Source organism: Labeo rohita, chromosome 25, assembly GCF_022985175.1.
Source record: "Labeo rohita strain BAU-BD-2019 chromosome 25, IGBB_LRoh.1.0, whole genome shotgun sequence".
Lineage (NCBI taxonomy): Eukaryota > Metazoa > Chordata > Actinopteri > Cypriniformes > Cyprinidae > Labeo > Labeo rohita.
In genome coordinates this window covers 4,697,024-4,713,905 of record NC_066893.1, presented here as the reverse complement: position 1 = coordinate 4,713,905, position 16,882 = coordinate 4,697,024, and the positions used below count along the sequence as shown (strand labels likewise).

The 16,882-nt window shown below is 36.3% G+C and overlaps 1 protein-coding gene and 1 long non-coding RNA gene across 2 annotated transcripts in view; one reads left to right on the top strand and one right to left on the bottom strand.

Moving 5' to 3' along the window:
* Positions 1–16,882, top strand: part of b4galnt4a (beta-1,4-N-acetyl-galactosaminyl transferase 4a) — a 217,617-nt gene that overhangs the window by 126,981 nt on the left and 73,754 nt on the right. Inside the window, exons 4-6 of the mRNA XM_051100119.1 lie at positions 4,080–4,175; positions 7,640–7,730; positions 11,193–11,293. Coding sequence (XP_050956076.1) covers positions 4,080–4,175; positions 7,640–7,730; positions 11,193–11,293 — 288 coding nt within the window. The remainder of the gene's footprint in view (positions 1–4,079; positions 4,176–7,639; positions 7,731–11,192; positions 11,294–16,882) is intronic.
* Positions 12,506–13,520, bottom strand: LOC127156961 (uncharacterized). The gene is made up of 4 exons (XR_007825803.1): positions 13,246–13,520; positions 12,984–13,052; positions 12,793–12,830; positions 12,506–12,653 (listed from the first exon to the last, which is right to left on the bottom strand). It is a non-coding gene; the product is annotated as an uncharacterized LOC127156961 (long non-coding RNA).

Sequence of the window (16,882 nt, the reverse complement as noted above, 5' to 3'; positions counted from 1 at the left end):
GACATGTGAGCTCCAGGGCATCAGCAGCTTTTCAGCTCTCATGAACCCGCCCGAGAGCACCTCACCTTGGCCGGATCTTCTGGAATTTACCGCTGGCTCTGATGTCTCTATAATGGTTAAACATGAGATGTAATTAGTTTTGGGTAATGAGCAGTTTTTGGTCTCATTAATCGATTATTTGTTCCAGAGCAAATAGTTTTGGCCGAGGGTAAAAACTCATCATGTTATAATTTTTTATGACGCAACTCAACTTTCCTTCGTTACTAGTTCTAAAGTGATGTTTTCGAATTCGTAACGGAGGCTTGGGCTCAGCTGTTAAACTGTCAAACTGATTTGAATCCCTGGCGGAAGGAAGTAGTTCTGCACAAAAGAGGGTTTTTAAAGGCACTCTATTGTTGTTTCTTATGTATTTACACACTCGTACCATCAAACTGTTGTATAAATGCAATATCACACTCATAGATGTGAGATATGGCTGTATAACGGCACGCTGTGATTACCTACAGCACTCAGCCTGCTATTCATGCTGATTTATGAACATTTTTATAATTATTATTATTATTATATAATTAGAATATAATCATGGGAACTAAACCTGTAACCAAAAAAAGTCATTTGGATCCTTAACACAACTTTTAAGATGAGCTTTTTGAAGCTTTGTTTGGATTTTGAATGTTGGAGATTATATACAAATGCCTATTTCAAAAGACCTACGTTTTATTAGCACGATATGACTCCTGTAGGAAAAGTCTTTAACTTGCATCAACCACTTCACACTTTCTCAGCAACATTCCTCCTGAACCTGAGGTCAGTTACCGCAGCTACTATTAGATAACTACAAAACTGATGGGTTGACTGAGTTCACCTCAGCTGTGATGGTCAGGAGCATTTGTTCATCAAAGATTCATTGCAAACTGACGCAACCAAAGTTTCTCCACTTCATGAAAGCAAATGAATTTCCCTCCAGTTCTTCAACGGCAAGGTGCCTTTATTCCTTTAGTCGCTGCGGTGTGTGCAAATGCGGTGTGTAACAGAATTGTGCTTCTGATCTTCTCGTATTGATCGCGTTTAGAGAATTCGCCCGGGGAGAGAAAGGAATCAATTTCGCGCCAACAGCAAGGAATAAACAATAACTCCCAGTTCTCTTCTGTCTGCTCGAGTCTAATGTCTTCTGACAGACACCGAATCCCGGGAATGAAATATACTGGGTTGAAAGTGTAGCCGGCTGTCTAATGTGAATATGTCGGTTCTATTTGTCGGGCTTAAAAAGCTTTAACTGACACCGGTGTACTTGGTATCGCGCGTGGTCATCCGTGCTTTAGCGCGCTAACTGATGCTAATGGTTTGTGACGTGGCCCATCAGAAGCGAGCGCCGTGAGCGTGCTCTGAAACGATTAGATTTTTCTACTGGGCTGGAAAATGTTCCCGTTTTCCTGCCTAAAGCTTCAGGCTGTAACACCTCTGATGTTCTGCACCGTTTTGTTCTGGTTTTCTGGGAGCCTGTGGACGCTCTGTTGAGCGTGTGGAACAATGTGCCAGAACACCAGTCATCTAAAGTGCTGTCGTGTTTTATTAATGCTCAACTCCCCGTGGATCAAAATGCGGTGGGTTGGTCCAGTTGAGGTCACACGGCAGGGGTCAGTACTGGATTAGATCTACATCCTGTCCTCTGACGGATCTTCAGCGGTTTGGGGATTCAGTCCCTGGTGTCATTCTGCTGTAAATCTCATAATACTGCACTGTGTTTTTTTAAAGACTGTGAATATTGTATTTTTGTCCAGAACACACTGGCTCCCCGCTGAAGAGACGAGCACAGCTGGTGACCAGCATGTTGGGTTTGGATGCTGGTCTCAGCATGGGTTTCTGCCAGTGTTCGGGAGTTACTTTGAAACTTTAGCTTTGCCAAACTACAATCTTCTCATAATGATATGCTACAGTCAAGATCTATCTAGCTATCTAGCTATCTAGCCGCCTATCTATCTAGCTATCTAGCTATGCATTTACAGTTAAGGTCAAAAGTTTACACACACCTTGCAGAATCTGCAAAATGTTAAGTATTTTACCAAAATAAGAGGGATCATACTAAATGCATGTTATTTTTTATTAAGTACTGACCTGAATAAGATATTTCACATAAAAGATGTTCACATATAGTCCACAAGAGAAAATAAGTTACATTTATAAAAAATCTCTTACTGAAATATGTAGTAGAAAACCCAAGAAAGATTAAAAAAAAATCCACATAATTTTATACATTTATTGGACTATGGGGGGCGCCATTATTTTGATGACGTGAAATGGTTGCACTCAGTGAACTGCTGGCGCAACCTGTTGTTATTTTTGCCACAGCACATCTCAGAAAATAAAATACTAATACGATGCCATATTGCACAGATTTTGGTTGTAATTTTCAGTCAAAGGGCAACAAGAGAATTAATGTCTTTACTGCTTTCCTAGCGATTAAAAAATGAGAAAAAAATGGGAAGATGGCTTTGGATGAATAAATTTTTCTTAAGACCCGCATCTTTGTTCTCTCCACTTTAGCCCTGATGCCTTCGAGGTTTTTAGTAGAGCACAGCTACTGAAGGAGCTTACAAATGGCAGAGACAAGAAACGCTAGATGCCATCCTGGCAGGATGTAAACATGCTGATGCTTGTCATGACGCCACAACCACTGAAGGATATTCTCAGCATGGTTTTCACTCGATATCCAGGGGCATTTAGACTCATTGTGGGAAAAAATTGATGGTGCGACATTTGGTTTAAACAAACACTTATATCCATCGCCACCTGTAAGCTCTTTCAGTAGCTGTGGTTATCGTATCAGTATTTTATTTTCCGAGTTGTGTTGTGGTGAAAATAACAACAGGTAGTGGCAGTAGCTCAATGAGTGCAACCATTTTGACCATCATCAAAATAATGGCGCCCCCCCATAGTCCAAAATATGTATAACACAATGTGGATTTTTTTTTTATGTGTTTCATACCATGTATTTCAGTAAGAGACATTGTTTACATTATATTAAGCCATACAAGTCTTAAAGGAGACGTTCACGTCCAGAACAAAAAATTGACAGATAATGTACTCACCCCCTTGTCATCCAAGATGTTTATGTCTTTCTTTTAGTCGTAAATAAATTGTGTTTTTTGAGAAAAAATATAATCCATATAATGGACGTCTGTGATGCCCCGAGTTTGAACTCCCAAAATTCAGTTTAAATGCAGCTTCAAAGGGCTCTAAATGATCCCAGCCAAGGAAAAAGTGTCTTATCTAGCAAAAAAGACAATTCATATACGAACACGGGACGCCCGGAGCACAACAGCGCTATATGTTGGCGCACTGCCCATAAGGCTATCGGCACCGACTTCATATACATTTTAAACTCAAACGTTCGTCTTGTCTAGCATTGCGTGAACTCTGGTTTTTCCAGTTCAATACAGTTAGGGTATGTCAAAAAACTCCCATCTCATTTTCTTCTTAACTTCAAAATCACCTTACATCGCTGCAGAAGTACCGACCCAGTGTTTACAAAGTGAACGTGCAAAGAGAATCAAACGCCCTTTACAAAATAAGGTAAAACAGTGATGTAGGCACGATTTTAAAGTTGGAGGAGAAAATGAGACGAATTAGAAAATTAGTTTTTTGACATACCCTAACTGTCTTAAACCGGAGTACACAAAGTTCTCACAGAGCTAGACAAGATGAGTGTTTGAGGTTAAAAAGTATATAAATTGTCATTTTTTAAAGCATTTCTCTAGATAAGACCCTTCTTCCTCGGCTGGGATCGTTTAGAGCCTTTTGAAGCTGCATTTAAACTGCATTTTAGAGGTTCAAACTTGGGGGAACCATTGAAATCCACTATATGGAGAGAAATCCTGAAATGTTTTCCTCAAAAAACATAATTTTTTTACGACGGAGGAAAGAAAGACATGAACATCTTGGATGACAAGTGAGTGAGTAAAGTATCTGTAAATCTTTGTTCTGGAAGTGGACTTTAAAAGATGGCAGGGTCTAGGCAGGTTTTTTGTTTACTTCAGCAGTGTCTCTTCATTCTGGTCTTCCCTGTGTCTTTTTTACAGTTTAAAGGCCAAGCGAATCTCCATGTCTTTGAAGACTGGTGTGGCTCCTCAGTCGCTCAGCTCAGGAAGAACCTGCATTTTCCTCTCTACCCCCATGTGAGTATCAACAGAAACACTACTTCAGTTTAGCATTTTCAGTGCAGTCATATAAAAATGATCCGAAGTGCATCTTGTGCTTTAATGGAAGAAATCCCAAACGTCCAGGTTTACATGAAGGTCTCAGATGTTTGGAGAGTTAGATGTGTTTGTTTGTTATTTTCCTGAGAGTGTGTGCATGTCTGTGCAGCTCTGTGTCTTTCATACTTCAAAACTCCCATAGAGCAGATCTCACGTTCATGTCGTCTCAGGTGATGTAGAGATGAAATTGCTTTGTCTATTGTCCTGGAGCGGCTATAACTCAGACTCCCGTCTCGAGAGACGTGTGTGCTCACATAAACATCAGGAGTTTGCAGAGGAAAACAGTGCAAGCATTTTTTTAAAACAATACTCTGCTTACATACTGAAAATTGTGCATAATTATGTTTTCTGAGATAGTTAATAGCAAAACTGGTGTGGATTTACTGATGCGCAAAGAGATATTAAAAATGAATCTTTAATTCAACTCTTGAAACGGTTTGTACTCTTTCTGATCGCCCCGTGGCCGGTTTTTACTGCAGGAAGCTTTTAAAGAGGACAATTTGTTTTTAGATGAGCGAGTTAATTATTCATATCAACACATTTATTATTGATTATCTGTTTATCTTGTATGATTTATGAGATGGAGGGTAGTGTTATGATTGAGTTGAACTAAATGGAAAGAGGAAATAGTGAAACCTGGAATTTGAATTATGATAATCTTACAAAAAAAGTGAAAAAATACATACGTTATTGGCACGGTAAACTTTAGCTGGGATGTTTTAGAGTGTGTTGTTTTGGTTTGATGGCGGCTGTCGTGATGATATGAGAAAAACATAATTGAGTTTTAGAGCAATGTGACAGCGCTGTGTTTGGTTAGATAGGCTTTTTAAAACACAAGCCCACGTTTTGCACTACAGCGGCCGTAAATTTGCATGGGGAGCCCAGTGAAGCAGAACTGAAATGGTGGAAAGTAAATATTAGCAGAAAGTCGGGTAAACAAGCAACTATGTGATCGTTTGGGAGGAATTTGCTCTTTGGAAGAATTTGCCAATGTGTCACACTCAGTTGGAAAATCCATTTCTCTACCGTGAAAGAGGACTTCAGTGTTTTTAGATTGGAATTCAATCTAAAACATCAACTAATGCATATATTTTATTGTACATATATGCATTTAAAATGAGCAGTCTTTCTTAATGACTCATCTTGCACTCGAAGGCGTGTCCAAATTTAATCCAATCAAATTCTCTCTTAATAATAATGCCTCTCCTCCTAATAACAGTTACTTCTTACCAGCATTAGCAAGTGGTAAATAAGGTTACATGGATGTGATGTGATACTTGTTGAATTATTTAAAAGGGTCTTTAAGTAGAAATGTATTTGTTTATTTCAAGTATAATATATAAGTTAATTGTTGGCTTAATAATTATAAGATCATATACTATAGTTTCCATAATGAATTTGGGACTTGTGTGGCGTGTACTATATATATATTTTGGAGTCACCATGAAATAAATGTATTTATTTATTTTCATATTACAATTCATTTGGTTATTTTTAAATGTATTATTATTACTATTATTATTATTATTATTATTATTATTATTATTTCATTACTTTTATTCTATCGTCACAGAATATAATTTCTTTCTTTTTCTTTCTTTCTTTCTTTCTTTCTTTCTTTCTTTCTTTCTTTCTTTCTTTCTTTATATTTTGGTGTCATCATGAAATTTATTTATTAATTTATTTATTTATTTGCCATAATACAATACCATCATTTGTTTATTTTTTAAATTAATAATAATAATAATAATAATAATAATAGTTGTTATTATTATTATTGTTGTTGTTGTCACCATTAAAGCTTTACCATATTTATTTATTTATTTATTTATTTATTTATTTATTTATTTAACTTATTTACTTACTTTTATTTTGGTGTCACCATGAAAATGAATAAATAAATAAATAAATAAATAAATAAATAAATAAATAAATTGCCATATTACAATTCCATCATTCTTCTTCTTCTTCTTCTTTAATTTTATTTTGGTGTCACCGTTTATTTATTTATTTATTTATTTATTTATTTATTTATTTATCTTTATTTATCTTTATTTAGTTGTCACCATGAAATTGTTTTATTTGTTTGTTTTTAAATGTATTATTATTATTATTATTATTATTATTATTATTATTATTATTATTATTATTGTTATTATTGTTATTATTTTATTTAATTACTTTTATTTTGGTGTCACCAAAATTTGCATTCATTTGTTTGCTTGCTTGTTTATTTGTCATATTACAATTTCTGCATTTATTTATTTATTTGTTAAATTAATTTTATTTAGTTATCACATGGTCATATCACAGTTCTTTAGTTTTTTCAGTCACATATTCCTTTAATTTACAGTAAACTTTTGTTGATTATTATAGTGTTTTGGAAGGTGTGTCTGGAAATCTTCAGCGTCTCTCATCATGTGGGTGGCTGAATTTAATTGAAAGCCCCTACTGGTTGTAATGGCTGGAATTATACAGTTCATTTCTTCTGATCTGTCTTTGTGAATTCTGTTTAGTTCAGACCACCTACACAGTCCTCCCACCTCTTCAACTTTCTCATTTATTTATATATTTAGTTTTTTGGTTCTTTTTTGGCAGGCCTGTATTTATAGATCACAGATCAAGGCATTTGACAGAACTCACCCAAAATTAAAAGCACATACAGCCACATACTGTGAAAATACTTACTCTCTGTTCCTCCGCTTCTTTATCTCTGTCTTTTTGTCTCTGTGATGGTCGTAAACAGATGACAGATCTCTGAGATTCTGGTCTCACACACATTGTTATGTGCGTCTGTTTAGCATTTATGGCAGGGCGAGACTGGACAGACACAGCGGGAACAGCTTCAAAACTCAGAGAGGCGTTTTATTTGAAATAAAATGAGCTCCATTATGTCTCAGTGATTGATTTTTATGACAAATATAAAAATTTTATAACAATTCTATGAACATTTTAAGTCAGTTTTAATGACAGCCTCATTAAAACTGACTTGAAAACTTTTTATTATGTCTTCATTATTCAGAGTTGCTTTTTTATTATAAAATCGTGAAAACCTAAACATATTGTGGAACATACATAAACCATTTATTTATTTATTTTTTTAATTGATTAAGCTATGCGTGTGTGTAATTATCAAGTTTATGCGTCTTGAGCGTCTTGTGAGCTTGTGACAAAATATGAAATATGAAAATATGTGATGTGTGAAGAAAACAAAGTAAATATAATTTCTAAACAAAATATTTTGTGTCACTTCCAACCAAGCTGTAATTTTGTCAAATTGTGCTAAATGTGTGAAAAGGACATTATATTCCAGAGATGTTCACGGGATGTTTCGCTCATCCTACCACATACTAATTTTATAATCATGCATTTTATTTCTCCAGACAAGAACTACTGTGAAGAAGTTGGCTGTGGCTCCAAAATGGAAGAACTACGGCCTGAGAATCTTTGGATACATTCTACCGTACAAAGATGGTAAATGCTCTTTTGTATTAAAAGGATCGGTTCACTTCTTAATTAAAATGTCCTGATAATTTACTCACCCCCATGTCATCCAAGATGTTCATGTCCATGCAGTGGACTTCAATGGGGATCAGTAGGTTGAAGGTCCATATTGCAGTTTCAATGCAGCTTCAAAGGACTCTACACGATCCCAGCTGAGGAATAAGGATCTTATCTAGTGAAACAATTGGTCACTTTCTAATGAAAATGCTTGTCTTGCACTAGCTGGACTTCACGCATTACGTAATCACAATCCGACCAAGTGTTTACAAAGTGAATGTGCAAAGAAAGTCAAACACAAACAATAATGGACGATTTTGAATAGGGCTGTGTATGGCCAAGAATCTGGCGATACGATACGTATCACGATACAGGGGTTGTGATACGATATGTTGTGATACATTGCGATACTGTAAACAAGGCGATATATTGGGATATTTCTTATATTATGAATTAGGATATAATTTTAGGAAAGCTGTAATTAAGAACAGACCACCATATGCAAACCATTCAATGTTACTGAATCACTTATTGTGCAGTATGAGAAGGGGGAAAATAAAGTGCTTGCAAGATTCTTTAGTTATTAAATGTATAAAATGCAAGCTTTTATAAACAGACCATATATATTTTTAGACCCTGCTTTACAATTGAAGTTTATAATTGTAGCCATGTCAGATCATTTTGATCTGAACTTAAGAATTACATCTTACAAGTGCTTGCAGGATTCCTAAAAACAAAAGTTTTATCTGTTAAATACAGATATTGGACATTCTGAGAACCTTTTTGTTCTGAGAATTTCGCAAGTTTTGGATTTCGCAAGTTTTTCAGTTTGTAATTATGCTCCGTGTGGAATCGCCGAGACCGCTGCTCACCGCGTCCTGGTGCGAACGTTACCTTAAAAGCCAAAATGACGCCACACTTTACACCGGAACTATTCTTTCATCCTCCATTAACGCTAACTTTAGTGGCATGCTGTTATGCAAGTATTTCCTATCACTGTTTAGGTTCAGAGATAAGAAGACTGCAATCTAGTGGTCAGGATATAAGCTCAAAACAAAGCAACTATCATGAATCTTGTATGATTTTTTTTTTTTTTTTTACATATCGATATTCCATTTTGGAGAATCGATACAGTATCCCCTGGTGAAAAAAACAGCATATGCTGGTAGGTATGTTTTGATGCTGGTTTATGCTGGTCCTTTGCTGGTGGATGCTGGTCCTTGACCAGCAACATGACCAGCATAAACCAGCATCAAAACATACCTAACCAGCATATGCTGGTTTTTTCACCAGGGTCGCCAAACAAAATATCGCGATACACACGTGTATCAATATTTTCTTACACCCCTAATTTTGAAGTTGGAAGAGAAAATTAGATGGAGTTCTTTGGCTTTGTTTTGCTAGATAAGGCCTTTATTTCTCTGCTGGGATTGTTTAGAGCAGTGGTTCCCAACTTTTTTTCCTTGAGGCCCCCCTACATACATATATGACAATCATATATGATTATAATATGATTATATACTATTATACTATGAAGATATTCCATTACTCCTTTAATATACAGTATTTAGTACATTTTCTGCCACAATATTATGGTAACTGTCAATGTAACTACAGTAAAACCATAGTAAATGTTGGTGATTTGTAGATTGAAAAGCCTTCTAACTGGATCGCTGTTGCACAGGTGTTTCTGCACCAGTTGTTGAGAATGATCCAGCTCTGATTTATTTGACTTTAAAGGGGTTGATATGATGACAAGTTGATATGATTCTTTAGGGTCTTAATGAAAAGTCTCTAATATACTTTGATTAAAAATCCTCAATGGTTTTGTAAAACAACACCCTTTATACCTTGTCAAAATCAGCTCTGCAAAAATCGTCTCATTCTAAGGGGTTGTTCCTTTAAATGCAAATGAGCTGTGCTTGCCCCGCCCCTCTCTTCTCTCTGTGGAATGACAAACTTGTTTACTTTAGCCGCTAAACTTCCAAACTACCACGTTATAAGGAAAGGCGATCGCAAAGATTCATAAAAATATGCTTATACTCACATCTGCTATAAGTGAAGCTGGATCATGAATGATTTGCGCGAACATAGACGAATATATGTAGATTGGGAGGTGCATTCCCTTCACAAACAAATAATCCACTGCATCTTCAGCGGCTCAGATGTCGGGAGTAAATGATGACCACTATGTTCATTATTACGTCTAGCAACACAACACCTCAATCGCTCAATCGGAGATATTCTTGTCTAACTTACATCCCTGCTTCGGCATCGAAACAATAAAAGTTACTGGACTGTTACAGCTGATCTGAGGTAAAACGCTCATGTCAATCAACTATCGTGGGAGCGGCCTCTGTGATTGTGACGGCACATCGACAGGCATCTGAGAACAGCTCAATTTGAAAAATGGGATATTATTTTTTACAGACTAATTAAAAACCACTGCATGGATTTTTATCATTATAGGGTAGATTTGTACATACACTGCCAACACACATTAATGTTCAAACAACATGAAAAAGTGAAGTTTGCATCTGATGAGCCCTTTAAACTAGTTTAAATCCCATACCTATGTGATTTGTACAGGTGAATGTTGTGCAGAACTCAAATGTGATCACTAGATCTTACAACGCTGTCGCATGATCGCGATTGATCAGTGTAGTAAACACATTCACTGTCGCTCACACTGCGCTCCCTTTTCTTTGAGCTGAGCTGATAAAATCGTTATTTCGTTTCGCTTTTGGCATTTTATACGTATTTATCATGCACAACAGGATGCTTATCAGTTAAGCAGCTTTCACACCATACACGGAAAGGTTGGTGTGAAAGCCACTTTAGACGGATTGGTAGTGGCACCAGTGCGACCTCTAACAAAATTGTGTCACCGGCAGAAAAAAGGTTGCACTGTACTTGTACTTAACTGTACTGCGCTATACATAACTTAGCACTGTAAGCATATGATTTAAAAACATTTTTGTATAAAATTATTAGTGGAACATCTTTATTTGACCTGAAAGCAGTGAACTCTGGCGCCCTCCTTCGGACCCTAGGTTGGGAACCACTGGTTTAGAGCTCTTTGAAGATGCATTGAAACTGCAATTTGGACCTTTAACCTGTTGGCCACCATTAAAAGTCCACTTTATGGAGAAAAGTCCTGGAATGTTTTTCTCAGAGACCTTAATTCCTTTTCAACTGAAGAAATAAAGACATGAACATCTTGGATGACATGGGGGTGAGTAAATTATCAGGACATTTTAATTCAGATATGAACTAATCCTTTAAAGCCAAAATGCAATGTTGATGTTTCTGTTGGATGCAAATGGTTAATTCCTCCACAATCACACACATTCATGTTGTCAAAGAATAACGCAGTAGATTCTTCACATACCGTATGAGAAAGAGTGTTGTTACATATTGCTTTTGTGTGTGCAGGTGATTTTCAGTTTGCAGTTTCTTCAGATGATAACTCCGAGTTCTGGTTGAGTTCTGATGACAGTCCTCTCAACGCCCGTCTGGTGGCCTATGTGGGAAAGGTAAGTGATTATAAGATTGCAAATGTCCAGTGCTTGTCCATCTTCACTGTAAATTCTAATTAGTAAACCTTACTTAAAAAAAGCATGCAAACCGATTGCCTTGAAAAAAGCAAGTAAAGTGAAATAAGAACAGTATTTTGTACTTTATTTAGTGTTGTAAACTTACACGCAAGTTCTGGTAACTCAGAGTCACTTAGTTGTATTTACTTGAACAGAAATCTAATTTACTTGCTAAAACCATGCAAACCGATTGCCTTAAATAAATCAAGTAAGTGTTACTCTGGTGCTAGAGTAATGCTTACTTGGTTTATGTAAAGGTTTGCATGGTTTTAGCAATAAATTAGATTTCTGTTCAAGTAAATGCAACTAAGCACTTAAATTACTAACTATTAATTTAAGTAGTATTAGTAGTAATTTAACTAGTCTAGTAACTTAAGTGCTTCAAAAATCCATTACAAATTAATGTAAACAATGTTCCATTCATATGACACATAAATTTAAGGCAGTGACAGTTCAAAGGTAAAGGCAGTGTATTACACAAACCAACAACAATCTGATTTAGGGTATGCTTAGTGTAAGAAGTGGAGGTAGCAGTAGGAGGATGAGTTTAAGTATGGCACTGGGTAGGCTGCACATGTTGCCAATGGATTATATAATTAAAGTTCAAAAAGTCACTTTAGTTTCAGGGTTTTGTCCCAAGCAAAGCACCACACTTTGAATGAATCTCCAAGTGATTTTCATGGTATTAGGTCAATCCAAATGTAGCAGTAATCCAAATGCACCAAATGACATTCCAGAAGCAAACAGTTGATGGAGATTCTACAGACTGTTCTTTGCAGTGTACCCTGAACAATGATGGCAGAAGACACAGGGTCAAGGCAGAGAAGATTTGGAGAAATACATTATCTTCAATGATGGTCAGCAATCCAACACATATTAGTTTCCAGACTGCGTCAACATCAGACACCTGCATAAAAAACAAATAAATAAAATATTAAGTAGGGCAATGTGATGGTTATTTGTCAGTGTTATCTGTCCTGCCTGGTTCACCAAAAATTTAAATTTGTTATCATTTACTCACCCATGACTTTTGTTCATTTTGGAATGACATGAGGGAGATTAAATGGCATAGTTTTCTTTTTTGGGTGAACAAGGTATATAATCAACAATAATCTTATAGAAGTATCTCAGTAATATAAGAGCAAATACACATTACATTTTCCCACAATTAAGTGTTTGTTTAAGGTGTATTTTTTTTTTTAGAACTTACAAAGCGGGTTAGTAGTAGAAGTATCTGGGGTAATCGCAAAATGAAACAGGAAGGCCCGAGATGGGTGTGGAGTGCTGTCAAATCTGGGTTCTAGAAGAAAAAAAAAAAAAAAAAAAAAAGTTTAAGACATTCAAGTGTTACAGTACAAATGTTTTTGTCAAAGTGTCAATAAAGAGGTCATTAACTGTTTATTTTAAAAATTTTGAAAACAATTAACGTAGCAACATACATTTTAGGGGTTGTAGGGTGTGAAGTGTCCTCTTAAATCTGCAAAAAAAAAAAAAAAAAAAAAAAAGTGGTTAGAGGTATACTGCATATGCAAGACTTTTTTTAAATGAAATTGTAAAATAGTGTAGCACAGTGATTACTGAGTAAAAAAAAAACTGCTGTACTGCTGTGTATTAGCTTGAAATATCTTACCTCCAATGTACTGAGGCCTGTGCTGATGAGACCGCTGTTCAGAGAAGGCAGTTGCCACAAACACTTGTCCTAAATAAAAAAAAACAGAAAACTAACTATAAAGTTTTACATTTGTGACAGTAAAAAAGCATCTTGTGTAAACAGAATCACTTGTCTTTTGTCTACTTTACATGCAGCCCATGCACAAAACAGGGCTAAGTCAGTTAAAATTAGCAGCAGACAGAAAGACACATTTACACACAATTAATTTTTGATAACTTACCTTAGTGTCTTTGTCCAGAGGTAAAAATGCAAGCAGTCTCTGCTTCTTTTCCCAGTTTCAGCAAATTCTTCACCAATTAGCTGGAGCCAACTGATGTCAGCACAAATTCAAAACACTGCTTGTTGCGCATGCTCTAACTGTCCTCATTTCTTCTTCTGTGGTTTTGTTGCACATTAGTAACACATTAGCGCACTGCTGCCTCTCACTGGTGTATTCATGTCATTGGTTTTGTTGTGACTACTTGAATATTTTAAGTAAGCCTTACTCAAAGCAGCAAGTAAACAGTTTTTTTCACCTTGAAATTAGCTGTAACTTGATAAAACCTAGTAAGTAGAGCAACTAAGTAAAGATAACTAATTATATACAAGTAAGGTACACTATTGGATTTTACAGTGTTGAAATGCTTAGGATGACTTTCACATATGTGCAGATGTACGTATATGAAAAATGTACATACAGTGCCTTGCAAAAGTGCAATCAGTCTACACTCCATACACCATTATAACAAAGCACAAAACAGGTTTGTGACAACTTTGCAAATTTATTAGGAATAAAAATAAAAAAGCTGGAATGATTGCATTAGTATTCAAACTCTTTTCTGGGACACTGGAAAATAAGTTCAGGAGCATTCATATTGCTTGTACTTTGAGTTGAGTTAACCTGTGGCAAATTCAATTGAATGAGTAGGATTTGGAAAGGGGCACACCTCTCAATAAAAGGTCTAACAGCTGAAAATGCATATCAGAGCAAAAACCTAGCTCTGAGGTCAAAATAACTACCTGTAGAGCTCAGAAACAGGATTGTGTCAAAGCACAGATCTGGGAATGTGTTCGGAAAAAAATTCTGCTGAATTGAATGTTCACAGAAGCATGTAGCCTCCAGTGTCCATAATGGAAGAAGTTTGAAACAACCAGGACTCAGCCAATAAGCTGATGGTCACTCTAGTTGAGCTCCCTGATCATATATGGAGGTGGGAGAAACTTACAGAAGGACACTCCACCGATATAGTCTTTATGGTGGTGTGGCCAAACTCAATCCTCTCCTCAGTGAAGACACATAAAAACACACTTGGAATTTGCAACAAAGCACCTAAAGAACTCTCAGATTGTGAAAAACAAGATTCTCTGGTCTGATGAACCTCAGTTCCAAGCATCATGTTTGGAGGAAACCAGGCACTGCTCATCACCTGCTCAGTAGCATCCCAACAGTAAAGTGTGGTGGTAGTTTTTTCAGCAGCAGGGACCAAAGGACTCATCAGAATAAAAGGAAAGCTCAACACAGCAAAATATAGAGATAGCCTTAATACAAACCCAGTCTGGAGGATTCAGAACCTCAGACTGGGCAGAACGTTCACCTTCCAACAGGACAATGAGCCTAAGAAAGCAGCAAGAGTATCTTATAGACAACTCTGTGAATGTTCTTGGGCTTGAGCCCAATCAAACATTTCTGGAGAAACCTGAAAATGTGCGTCTGCCCCCATTCAAGCTGACAGAGCTTGAGAGGTGAAAAGGTGAGGTGAAGAATGTCAGATAATTGCCAAATACAAATGTGCAAAACTTGTCACATCATACCCAAAAGACTTGAGGCTGTAAAGGTGCTTTAACCAAGTGCTGAGTTAAAGGAGAAGTCCACTTCCTGAACAAAAATGTACAGATAATGTACTCACCCCCTTGTCATCCAAGATGTTCATGTCTTTCTTTCTTCGGTCGTAAGGAAATTACGTTTTTTGAGGAAAACATTTCAGGATTTTTCTCCATATAATGGACTCCTATGGTGCCCCGAGTTTGAACTTCCAAAATGTAGTTTAAATGCGGCTTCAAACGATCCCAAATGCGGTTGTAAACGATCCCAGCCGAGGAAGAAGGGTCTTATCTAACGGAACGATTGGTTATTTTCATAAAATTATTACAATTTATGTACTTTTTAATGTCAAATGCTCGTCTTGTCTTACTCTGCTTGATCTTTTTTTTCCGGTTCATGACAGTTAGGGTATGTCGAAAAACTCCCATCTCATTTTCTCCCTCAACTTCAAAATCGTCCTATATCGATGTTTTACCTTTTTTGTTAAGGCTGTTTGATCTTCTTTGCATGTTCACTTTGCAAAGACTGGGTCGGTACTTCTGCAGGGATGTAGGATGATTTTGAAATGATTTTTGAAGTTGAGGGAGAATTTTTCAACATATACAGAGTTCAGGGAGAGCAAGACAAGACGAGTGTTTGAGATTAAAATGTATTAAACTGTATTTTTTTTAATGAAAATAACATTTGGGATCATTTGAAGCTGCATTTAAACTGCATTTTGGAAGTTCAAAATCGGGGTACCATATCAGTCCATTATATGGAGAAAAATGCTGAAATGTTTTCCTCAAAAAACATAATTTCTTTACGACTGAAGAAAGAAAGACATGAACATCTTGGATGACAAGGGAGTGAGTACATTATCTGTCAGTTTTTGTTCTGGAAGTGGACTTCTCCTTTAAGGGTATGAATACTTATGCAGTATACGTATTTCAGTGTTTTATTTTTAATAAATTTGCAAAGTTATTACAAATCTGTTTTGTTCTTTGTCGTTATGGTGTATGGAGTGTAGATTAATGTGGGAAAAAAGTAATTTAAAGTTTTTTAACATAAGGCTGCAACATAAAATGTGAAAAAATAAAGGGGTATGAATATTTTTGAAATGCACTGTAATTATATATTATTACAATACTATGTTTTTATAATATGAATATATGTATTATATAAAAAATATTATACAGTAATAATTACAATAATAATAATGTACAAAATAATTGAATATTAATATAATATTAAATTAAATAAAGCTTTTTAACTTACATAAGTGAATTACCTAAATTATAAATTGTATATTATGTAGTCTAGATTACTTGCCCAAGAACCTGTATTCAATTTTATAGAGTTTAAAGTATAAATACCAGTCAACGCTCCTTTCATTAGTCATTGAATAACAGCTTCCAGAGTCACTGTGGGCACATGGCTATTTCCTCCAACAGAGGACCTTGCTGCTACTGCATGGTGGATTTCATTTAGATTTATTCCCCAGAGGTCTCAGTACTTAGAAGTGTAGATTTGTACGATGTGAGGGAGCATTGGCTTTGTAAAACACAATTAGCGCCTCAGCCAGAAGCCTGTGAGAGTGTACAGGGAATGTGCGGTTTACTGGCGTATCGATTACGTCTGGCTCAGACGGGACTTGGCGCTCACGCCCGCCAGCAAAGGACTCGATACCCTGAGATGTGTGATCGATTGAAACGCCGAGGCTCTGAGGCGTCTCTTTGTCTAAGAAAAGAATCGCAGTCTGTCCGGAATTCCGAGCGACTCCTTACGGAAGCGACAGACCTTTTCCAGTCACCTGTAGACAGGGATATCCATCCAACTGGAGAAACAGAGAAACGCTTTGTATCCGCGGGCGTAAATATAGACACTCAGATGTTTCGAGATTCATCTGAAGGTTCATTTAGCAGAGATTCATTTCAATTTTGAGGCGACTACTTGACAAATAGAGAATGAAGTGGGAACAAAAGAGCTGTGAGGGAAGAAAGACATTGAGGAAGAAAGAGCAATATCTCGCTTCAGTATAATAGCGGTGTGACTCCATTGCTCCCATATTTTCTCT